The sequence below is a fragment of the Leptidea sinapis genome, chromosome 16 (genome assembly GCF_905404315.1).
Source record: "Leptidea sinapis chromosome 16, ilLepSina1.1, whole genome shotgun sequence".
Lineage (NCBI taxonomy): Eukaryota > Metazoa > Arthropoda > Insecta > Lepidoptera > Pieridae > Leptidea > Leptidea sinapis.
In genome coordinates, this window is record NC_066280.1 from 10,869,010 (window position 1) to 10,881,026 (window position 12,017).

At 33.0% G+C, this 12,017-nt stretch overlaps 2 protein-coding genes and 2 long non-coding RNA genes across 4 annotated transcripts in view; 2 read left to right on the plus strand and 2 right to left on the minus strand.

The window, feature by feature from the left end:
• The window catches only part of LOC126968781 (uncharacterized), a 181,222-nt gene that overhangs the window by 116,063 nt on the left and 53,142 nt on the right, over nucleotides 1-12,017 (plus strand). The window lies entirely within an intron of this gene.
• LOC126968749 (mitotic spindle assembly checkpoint protein MAD2B) lies at nucleotides 13-784 on the minus strand. Its single transcript, XM_050813860.1, has one exon. The coding sequence runs from the start codon at nucleotides 628-630 to the stop codon at nucleotides 28-30; it is 603 nt and encodes a 200-aa protein (XP_050669817.1). The 5' UTR covers nucleotides 631-784; the 3' UTR covers nucleotides 13-27.
• LOC126968772 (uncharacterized) lies at nucleotides 6,513-9,309 on the minus strand. Its single transcript, XR_007730276.1, has 2 exons — nucleotides 8,823-9,309; nucleotides 6,513-6,631 (listed from the first exon to the last, which is right to left on the minus strand). It is a non-coding gene; the product is annotated as an uncharacterized LOC126968772 (long non-coding RNA).
• Nucleotides 9,499-12,017, plus strand: part of LOC126968664 (tripeptidyl-peptidase 2) — a 46,593-nt gene continuing 44,074 nt past the window's right edge. The window contains exons 1-3 of the mRNA XM_050813695.1: nucleotides 9,499-9,692; nucleotides 9,776-9,907; nucleotides 10,534-10,720. Of these exons, the coding sequence (XP_050669652.1) occupies nucleotides 9,528-9,692; nucleotides 9,776-9,907; nucleotides 10,534-10,720 (484 nt within the window). The 5' untranslated portion in view covers nucleotides 9,499-9,527. The remainder of the gene's footprint in view (nucleotides 9,693-9,775; nucleotides 9,908-10,533; nucleotides 10,721-12,017) is intronic.

The window sequence follows — 12,017 nt, forward strand, 5'->3', positions numbered from 1 at the left end:
TTTGATTTTTATTCATTGATAACCTACTTACTCCCTTATCTCTACATATGTATCTAAACAATATTTGCCAATTGTAAACCTCTTCATTGGATGTATCTGTTCAAATTCTTTTTCGACTTCAACCTCAATCAAGGGGAACTGCTCTAGGCCAGGATTTGATGCAACTGACACAGCCACAGACTCAGTTGTGTGTAACAGTATCTTAAAACTGGTATTATCTGGTAATTCATTGAATTTATCACAAAGAGTAGACATACTGAGACAGAAAGTGCGCATGTTTTGTTCTGCCTGAATAAGGTAAGTATCACTCTTGTCCTCTTGAATGTTAATTTTGTCTAAATCAAATACAAACTTTACAATTGGTTCATAGGTGTTGTTGGTTATAGCAAACTCGATCTTATTTAGTTGGCCAGCTTTCCAACAATCAGTGATGCTCTTTAAGCACATATCAATGTATTGTACAACTTCTGGGTGGATGCAGCGATATACAACTATGCTATATTTTCTTCTAGTCTCAAATATACTTCTTGGATAAACATTAGCATAGTATAGAATACCATGGAATGCTACTGATAGGAATTCTATAGCTATATCAAGAAAACAATTATCCATGGTGTAAGATAAACCCATACGATTTATAACGATATCAATACCTTTTTAGATGTGGCCAATAGTAAAAACCATGCTTTAACATTTAAAAGTGGAGGAACATACGAATAGAATATCATAAAAAATATAATATTATTAACGAGCCAGTTATAAGTTTTTATCTAGGTAATAAAATAAATATTTCAATTTAAATCTAAGCTTTGCACAATGTTAAGTCAGTAAATATAACATTGATATTATATTAACACAGAGGATAGGTATTCAAATTTCAAAAAACGGCGATTCCTTTCAATGTTTTCGATTCTGTTTATTTACTATTGATTGACAATTGAGATACGCACAGACAGATGACAGAATACTTGGACAGACGACTGACTGTCAATCGTCAATACTGACACTTGACAGTTGTAATCTGAAAACATCTTTACCTACTTGTTACAGTAATTTACTTTGTTACCAAGGGATTATCCGTTCACACTTCAGTTATTTTTAGCATTGTGTCCATTATTAACATTTGCATTTTAACTTCCCGCGACGTTGGCATTACTTATTAAAATTGTAATAAAGATAATTATAGTCCAGTCATGCTTAAATTAGGTAAGAATCTCGGAATTCGAGATACCCAGCTGAAAGTCTGTAAATACTTGTATATTGAGTTGACACCCTAAAAGTTGTCACAAAACCTACATATAGGTAGGGTGTACGCAACTATTAAATTTCAAGGTCAAAAAAATCGGTTTTTGCGCTTTTTTTGTAAATATCTCATTTCCTATGGGTTTTTTGTATTTATTGTCAATATTGTAGAATACAAAATTCTCTACAAATTTTTGTTTCAAAAATTTTCTTATACGGTGAACCGTTTTCGAGAAAGAGGGCGGAGAGAACGTTTTCACAGCATCACTTCAGGTCAACCGGTGCCTCCGGTCGAAAACGCGCCATATATATAAATATTTATAATTATTGATTTATCGATAGTTCATCAACTATATATATGGCGCGTTGTCTCCAAAACCAGCCATGTTGCGACTATTCCTCTTGAGGGACAAAGAACGATTAATGCAGAATGGTATGCTAGCATTTGTTTGCCACAGGTCGTTTCTGAACTCCGTAAAGAGAACTGTAACCGCCGCATCATCCTCCATCACGACAATGCGAGTTCTCACACCGCGCACAGAACAAAAGAGTTTTTAGAGCAAGAAAACATAGAATTATTAGAGTATCCGCCGTTTGGCCATTTTGGAGACCCCAACTTCCGAATGGTATAGTTCCTTCATTGATTGGTTCCATCGTATGGAAAAATGTGTCAAACTTGGCGGAGAATACTTCGAAAAGCAATAAAAACATTTTTAAATAGTAATGTTGTGTCACTTCCTTGATTCCCGAAATTTTCAGTGCTGCCCTCGTATAATGACTTAAAAATTTAAATAATTCGTATCATACCTTAAATATTGCTATAAGGAGGTTCTATATACACATAGACCCTCCTTGTGTTTTCTTATGTCATTGGGATGCAGGCAATCATCACTTCTCCTACCTTATTGCTTCGATTAACCAGGTACATTGTTACGTATTTTTCACGGATAGCCCTGTGCCGTTGCAAAGACGCGGTGGGTTAGTATTTTGTAAGATTATGACCAAAGAATATACCTTACTACTCTCCAACGAGAGATTATGACTATCGATCCTATTTAATTGAAGGTTATGGGGTGGCAATCCCGGAAAATTCAATGAGTTTAAAAATTCTGTTGGATAGTTGACGACATCTTGCTAAGTTGCGCAATCAACTGTTTTGTAGTTATGTCTTTCATCGGCAATTTAATTTATAAGTTTATTTCATTTACATCCTTGTTTTTAGCAGCTAATATAATGAACGACGTTTAGGTAGAATGAGCTCCATTATTGTTTGATGTTTCAGTCACAGAGTACCTACTTTTAATGATACTTGAAAGTAAACATACAAAAACCGAATTTGCAATTACCAAGGTCAATGAGTTACTTAGAAAATATTTCTCCAGATAGATGATTTTGCAATTCAATACGCATATTCTTGCTTAAATTTATTATCATTATGTATTTCCACTAAATGGAGGACTTAATATTATCTTTTGGCAGTGTAGCTGTACCTACAACCAATAATATCAATTAACACAAATGTCTAATATCTAACTTGTAACGTAGCATTATAGATCGTAGAAATAGTAATCGTGCATAATAACTGTAATAAGCGTATGCCGAAAGATTCGTTCTGACAAGAACATTTTATTTTATATAACGTAGTATTAGCTCTGATAAGAACATTTTATTTTGTATAACGTAATATTAGCTCTGATAAGAACCATTTCATAATGCTGTACATCAACTCATAGAATCATACAGATCACCAGTTTAGTCATTACATTGAAGTTTCAAGCATCGTACTTTCTCTCGACGATCGCAGATATACTCACGTGATCAGTCATATGCTCCGCGTTATACAACCGCACAGCAGGGCCGAGCGGACTCGACTGACGAGTGAAGCGTCGGGGGTCGATCGCTATTCATGCAATTTTAATCAATGAGCAATAGCGTAGGTGCGGAATGCTCATTGACATCGTATGATCGAGCTTCGACGCGAGTTTACACAAACTGCGATAGCATTAGTTTTAGAGCGAGATAGAACACATAATATTATTCTCAATTCTTAGCAAATGAAACGTTTTACTATTGGTTAAAATGTAAGCTTTAGTATTGCTGTGTATTTTCTGAACTTGTAAATATTTTTAAGTAACGATTGTAATTGGGTAACTAATTTTAAGGATTTTGTATATATATCGTAAAACTTTTTAAAAAATCATATCTTCCATATATCTTCCACATATTCCTCATAGTCAAGCAGTTGTTTTATTTAATCGCCAATCGCTCAGTCTCTAAAGCAGTAACCCCGAAGATCAGCGATCAGGACATCATTAGTAGCATTCTTTCGTTTTCTGTGATAGTACAATACAAGCCGGGACCCGAGTCAAGGAACGACCATTCTCGTGCACGTGTCGCAGTGCAGTCGTCGTCCTGTTAGTAGCGTTGTACTATTACCTAGTTACATATTCTTTGGCGTTAGCAACTTAGCACCCTGAACACATGTCGATTATTATACTGTTGAGCTTCTTTTCTTACATTTTATTCTAGCATATGTACTGTGGTGTCAGCCAAGGTTTGTAACTAGGCTAGATACTAGTAAAAAGGACAACCGACTTCAAAAACACGATTCCAAAACATAGATATAAGATGCACTAAAAAGTATTAAACTATATGCGTATTCTATACAATCTAAATAATAAATCTTATTCTAGTTACGATTATTGTAATTTTTGGAGTCGGTGTCATCCAAGATAGGTTTGTTACTACATAACTACATAGTTATAGGTGAGATGTGCTTGAGTCGCACGCGTGACGTGAGGAGGTGAGAGGCGAGAGATAACAATAGGTAACGTAACTAGAATTAGATTAATTAATCACACTGTATAAAAGTATGCAATTATTTTGATATTTTTTTGGAATAGTGTTTTTGAAGTCGGTTGTCCTTTTGTTATAAGTATACTTTTTAATATTAGATGTCGGTTTTTTTATATTGAATTTTTTTGTTAAATTTTTAACATCAAATTGTATTTACCTTGTACGTATCTACCTTGAAATAAGCGACTTTAATTCCGGTAATTAAAGTTCCTTAAACAAGGTTATAGGAATAGGATAAGACTAATACACCGATATCTTAAAGAAATGAAAGACCCTGATAGCAAACGACCCTTGACTCCGAAGATCAGCGATCAGGACATCATTTAGCAGCATTCTTTCGTTTTCTGTGACAGTACAATTTACAAACCGGGACCTGAGTCGAGGAACGACCATTCTCGTGCACTTGTCGCAGTGCAGTCGTCGTCCTGTTAGTAGTGTTGTACTATTACCTAGTTACATATTCTTTGGCGTTAGCAACTTAGCACCCTGAACACATGTCGATTATTATACTGTTGAGCTTCTTTTCTTATTCAAAAACACTATTCCTTGACTGTGCCTGATGCGATTTTAAACATTGCAGCGGCATTGGTGTCACTTAAGCCTTAAACCATACAAAATTGTTTCAAGAAAGCAGGGACAAGCTGTTGCAAGAGGAAGAACCCGTGATACTGCAGGGTTCCCCTGGATGTTCTTCCATTGATGACAATGTAGCACCATACTAAATTCAATAAAGATCTTATTGAAGATGTGAATGACACACAAAAAGATTCCCTGAGTTATGTTGCAGAAGACGAAGATGAGTCAACTCCGATTTTGTCAAACACTCAGTCCTTATCATCAGTAAACGATTTAAGACGCTATGTAGCTGCTTTGAGTCAAAGTGACGACGCACAGCAAAAGTTAAATTACATTGAAAATGTCGTAATTGCTAATTTAAATAATAAATTCCATATCTTTTTGTCAAACCAAAAAAAGTGATTACTTTATGTAACGCAATTAGCTATTATATAACATTAAATACACTATTTTATAAAGTAATTTACCCGCGACTTCATCACCAATGAATAGTTACTTTGGGCATTTTTTTTTTATCTTTTAGGATATTTTTCAAATAATTTACATACAAACTGCTCTTTCCGCTGCTGGCAGCGCTCTTCTGATACAGCGCATATCCCTTGTCATTGTGGACAGTCTCTTTAAAAGTATTTCCCTGTGAATTTTAATCTTCAATTTGATCCCCATGCAGGTCAAAGTTAAATAGTTTTATTTTTGAAAGTGACGAATTTCTATACAAACTGCCCTATTTCAACCCCTCCATTTATTTGTCTTAGTCTATCTCTGTGCTAAAGTTCATCAAAACCCGTTCGGTAGTTTAGGCGTGAAAGCGTAACTAACAAACTACATTAAAATTTATAATATTATTAGCTGACCCAGCAAACTTTGTATTGTGATAAAAAATATTTAGAAAAATCAATTATTATATTTTTGGAGTATAAGAAATAGATGGTGACCGATTCTCAGACCTACCAAATATATCGTACATAAATTTATCGTACTACAATAATTATTATATTACAAAATTTCCGATGTGCACACAAAATTTCATACAAACCGGTTTAGCCGTTTCGGAGGAGTTTGGTAACAAACACTAGGACACAAGAATTGTATATACATATAAGATAGTAGGGATTTATAAACACATAATTATGTACTCACACTCACATGTTAACATTGTAATAACTCCCTGACATACTATGTGTGTATTAATTTTATTTTCCACTATTCCCCCACCCCTTGTCTATAATATACAATAATACACTTTCTGACACTGTGCCACTATATTATATAAAATACCTTCAGATATTTTAACCAAAGTTTCCTAACAATTTCTTTTATGACAGCTTTTAAGTTGTAGTGTAAAATTGGAATCCTGGTGACAAAACTTGTGTCCCCAGTGTATTTCACCTTACATTGTATCGAATTTTGGTTATTGATGAGAAATAAAGATACAACATTATTATTATATTTTAGGAAATAAGATCAAAAGGGTATTTTTTTTAACAATTAACAAATTTTTATACCACCTACTAAAAAATCACAAATAAGTTAATGCCTAAATAATTACTGTAAAATGAATTAGAAAACCGTTACAAAACTTTAAAAGAAACAAACTAAGATTCTAAGAATAAATTTCAAATAACAACATCGGGCAGAGTAATGGCCTAACTTGTCATCAGCTGCAGCTGAAATGTGTCAATGCTACGGAGACATTGCTTTTTACAGACATCTTCACCCTGTCCAACTGTCACTGTCAACAAAACTTGTCTTCACACTGTTATTATACTTACTCAGCATTACTATGTATGTGTATTCAAATGTGATTTTTATAATGTATCAGAAAAAAGAAATATAAATAAATATCTAACAGTAGGTAACATTTAATCTATATATTTCATAATACAATAACTAATGTTGGTATCATGTATATCAAATCCAATGACTTAATTTTTCAATCGGGAATTTTCTCTAAGCCCTGAAACAAAGAGAAACATATAAAAGAAATACAGTTTTTTGAAATTAAACTTGACATGTACTAATAGGAAAAAAATAATTGACATACTTACACATTAAATATATAGCCTCAAACAAGGCATATACTGTAGGTAACAGACAATGACAATGACTCTTATAGCCCAGTGGTTAGCGACCCTATCTACTGCTTTATGGGGTTAAAATCCCAGTAGATTCAATCATTCATATGATGAATATGAATGTTTGTTTCCAAGTCATGGATATTTATTTGTATTTGTATGTTTAAGTAAGTATATTGTATTAAATATATCGTTGTCTTGCACCCATAGTACAGGCTGTGCCTATTTTGGGGCAAGATAATTTGTGTAAGATTGTGTTAATATTGTAAAAAAATTAAATATTTAATACCATACTAAAACACTCATTTGGTCACTGAGGACTCTCCTCGAGGTCTCCAGTGCCATCAGAAGTTTGAGTAAGTACCTTAAAAAATTATATATATATTATAAATATCACTTGGATTTACAATTTGTATCACAAAATGTCCAAAGCAACTGATAAGAGAATTGAGAGAGAGATCTACTGGGTGGAAAAAATTTTGTCCTTTAACTGAAATTATGAAAAGAAATGAACTCCACATTAAGATTAAGAAAAAAGCAGAGAGCCAAGGAAAGGAGCATACTATGGATAAAGCAGAAAGACAAACTCAGTATAGAAATATAAACATATTCTATTATGTATCAATCAACTACAATGTAAATGAACTGGGCATTTGTTTAAATATTGATTAGATTCGGGCCACACTCTCTAAATGAGAAGATGTGAGCACAAATTTTGGCTAAGAGTGATGGCGGATAAAAAACAAGAGAAGTTAGAGGATGCCTCTCATTACTCACCAAGCAGAGACATAATATTGTAAATAGAGAAATACATGTTAAGTCAAAATTTGTGAATGTCAATGAAACAAAAATCTAAAGTTACAGTATGGTTGGGACTTTGGCTCCGGATTACGATAGAATAATATCAGACATAATACCTAATAAATTTTTGATTTAGTTAAATGTTGCAGGTAAATATATTTTCATTAACAATCTATTGAAATAAAGTGATTAAATACTTTTTAAACAAAAGTAAATTATTTTGATAATGTTAAATATTTTCATGTGATTCAAATTTTTCAAATAGTATGTGACAAATTTAAAATAAGTTCATTCCCTGTTTTATTTTATGTACTCAATAAAATATATAAAAGAAAATGTATGTTTGTATGTTCCCTAATAACTCCTTGACTATTTGACCGATCTACAATGAAATCTTTTTTAAGATTTGTTGAAGCTCAAGGAAGGTTTACATATATAGTTTGTTGTGTCACGATCCCACCCATGCACTCACCCATGCATTTACCATATCTCTCGCATCGTTTATTAACAGAACAACACCTGTCGTGTCAGCTAGTACTCAATAAAATTGACACCAACCATACAAAAGTCACCAAACTATAAAGTAAGTTAAATAGAACAAGGTGAATGCATGCTGTTGTGGTGTATAGATATTAGATGTTACACAATGTGGTGAAATAATTGCCTAGCAACCTCAGCTAACATAACATTTTAGATGTTGCTTGATAATGTTGAACACATGCATAGAACCGACACTGTTCTGTGCTCTTCACCAAAACACAAACTGGAATATCTTACTTGCTCACAATTATACACTTGATCCACTGAACATCTAGTTTGTTTTTGAAAAACTACGTTGGAGATCTATCCATTATTTTTCGCGTATATTTTATGATTATGACAAACTGTGGGTCTGTCAAATTATTTTGTTTCTTAAATTTTTACAAGCCCTAGTGGGCCAATATAAACTAATAAGTATAACATGCACTATTCTAATTATTAAATTAAATCTTACATTAACAACGTAAGGATTTCCAGTGAGCCTCATATCTCTTTGGTATTGCCTTCGTTCCCAAAAGGTATGAAGGCCTCTGCGATGATGCTAAAAATAATAACACCCATTATATTCCGAAGAAAAGCATACGAAGATAACGTTAAATGCAAAATTTACGATTTTGTTTTGTTTTACAACTGATTAATAAATTTCCCAGATGAAACTGGGAAAGTTATTAATTATCTGCAGTAGCTGCTAGTGATATAATCAACAAGATATCAAAGTCAAGTGATACTTACATTTCCTAAAGTTAAATTGTGAATGTGATAAAGTCCCCATCCCGGTAAACCCATGCCAGCTGTTATTATGAAAAAAGCTGGGAGAACTTCGTACCACATTCTGTTCAATAATTATTACAAAATTCAAATGCGATTTTTTCGGAAAAATACTTTTACTTCTAGTCTCCCTGTTAGCAACGTGACAGTGACAGGTATTTTTTTTTTTCTTAATTTAGCTTTTCAACTAAATATTTTCACTCAGTCAAATATTTTCAGTATTTTACTATTATAAGTTTTAATTTTATAATATATTAATTTAGGATGATACTAAAAAGGTAATTTGTATTTTTTCAATGTTTATTCCTTAAGAAATATTTGGTGTCAGTCAAAAGATAAATCAGTAACACCAAATACCAATAAAGTGTGGTCGATAACCATGCTCGATGCGCAATGCACTCAAGTGGCGAACTGACGAGTCTTTTCTCTTTTTGTTGAAATTGAAAAATTAGTGAACAACATTTAATCTAATCTACCGCAAATATTTTTATAATCAAGATGATATTATTTAAACATCTATTTAAATTATAAATAATCTAGATATTAGATCTATACCTATATATATGAATAAAAAAATATAGTAATAAAATATCTGTGTAATGAGAATTGACTTTTGACGTATTTGGTCTTTGGCCTTTGCACACAGCACAAGAAATCGGGTCATCAAATATGGCAGACGTGCCGATCGATTGTGAATTTCCTGTTTGGGGATTAATGCCAAAAAAAGAAACCGGAGTTGTCTCCTTCTTAAATAAATATCCAAAGTATGATGGAAGAGATACCATTATTGCCATATTTGACTCTGGTGTCGACCCAGCAGCATCAGGTCTTACGGTAAAAATTGATTTGTCATGATTTTCTTGAAACCACCTATTTTGGTTTGAATTTCGTCTCATTACTGAACTAAAACTATTCAGGTGACAAGCACTGGGAAAACAAAAGTAATAGAAAGGTTCGACTGCAGTGGCTGTGGGGATGTAGATACGAGCACTGTTATTAAAAAGCTAACGGATGGATATATCACAGGATTAACAGGCCGTAAATTGCAAGTAAGTTATATTCTGTACTATTTACTTATTTCTTTAACTTAGTTTATTGTTTATAATATACTATACCGAACTTGGGTTGGAGGGTCATTGACATTATATTAGACTCAGCTGTTCACTTCTCAATGTCATGGATCCTGTTGCTATGGTGCAACTATACATACCTAGGTATATCTACTACGCTAAAATTCTAAGAGTTATAAAATGTGAACATTTATTGATGTCTTGAATTTTTAATTAATTTGCAGAACATAATTTTTTAATATATATACCAGTGGGAGGCTCCTTTGCACAGGATGCGGCTAGATTATGGGTACCACAACGGCGCCTATTTCTACCGTGAAGCAGTAATGTGGAAGCATAACTGTGTTTCAGTCTGAAGGGCGCTGTAGCTAGTGAAATTACTGGGCAAATGAGACTTAACATCTTATGTTTCAAGCTGACGAGCGCAGTTGTAGTGCCGCTCAGAATTTTTGGGGTTTTTCAACAATCCTGAGCGGCACTGCATTGTAATGGATAGGGCGTATCAATTACCATCAGCTGGACGTCCTGCTCGTCTCGTCCCTTATTTTCATAAAAAAAATAACAAAAAATTAAATAAAAATTAATGATGGTGAAACTATCTACAGTTACCAGAATCATGGAACAACCCAACTGGCGAATGGAGAGTGGGAGTATTATATCCCTTTTCGTTATACCCCACAAAGGTCAAAGAAAGAATACAGGAATATAGGAAGGAACACTTGTGGGATGTGGGCCATAAAGTAGCATTCGCTGAAGCTAACAAACAGCTACACACTTTTGAAACAGAAGTCGGTAAGGACATACATTGATATATTAAGTCAATAGTTAACTAATATTTATAGGTCTTAGTATTAAGCCGTTAGATGCGATGCCTGCCCGACTGCAGCGCATGATGCTGGGAGTTCATAGTTGTATATAAGCAAGGAAAATATATGTTTGTTGCGGACACACTATTGTGTGCTCCGCTACCTGAGCTGATGAAGAATGATATATCAATTGGAGTCAAGGAGCAATCTTGTTTTTTAATTTATAACATTCGTTTTAAAACATTAAATATTCCATTGGAATTCAATTCAGACTGCTATGTTAGGAATTATAGGTAAGTTTTTCTTTAAAGGACAGTCAACTCGGGTTGTTTGTCATTCGTTTTAGCAGTGAAAAACTTAAAAATAATTTGCCTGAAAAGATATAAATACACCATTGGAATTAAATTCAAACTGTTTTGTTAGGAATTTTAGGTAAGTTTTTCTTTTAAGGACAGTCAACTCTGGTAGTCTCTTGTCATTTAACAACTGGACAACAGCTGGTATTCATAGGACCAGACAACAGTTCTATGAATTATATAGTGAGAGATCATCATGTAATCATGATGTATCTTTTCTTGAATATGTGAAAAAATATTTAAAATTATTTATGAAAGTATGTACTATTGCTAAGTCAATGCATATTAGAGAAATCATTAAAAATGCTTCAAATAAAATAAAAATGACTTATTAACTGGGAATCTGGAAGAGCAAAAGACTGCAAGTTTGAATATAATCTAATAATAAACAATAAAAATTGGGTCGAGTTAGTAAGTCTTTTGTTGAGCGATGTATATGCTTCTACAATATGATCCCAGAAAATGTACAAAACAAATGTGTACTATAGCATAAACAATTTTCTTAATGACACCACGGACTGGGATAAATACTGATAAAGCAAACACCCTCAGGCTCTTTAATCATAAATGTTTAATGTACTATATCACATTGTAATCCATATTTTATATTTAAAAAAAAAAGCCCGCTGAGTTTCTTGCGCACATTCTTCTCAGGTCTGAGGCATTCTCTTTTGAATGGGTGGTTGTTGTTGACGTTCAATAAGTGATTTTAAATCCTATTTTGAATAAAAATATTTGAATTTGAATATAATTTATCTCAATATTTTAATGATCATAGTATGTATTTATGTACTTATCCAAAAATAAATGTTTAATTCATACTTTTACAAAATTCTGATCAAATCAGTGACATCCTGATTATCTGGATCTTGTCAATTGTGAAAATTTATATTTAAATTGAGAAATCAACAACCATTTATACTATCA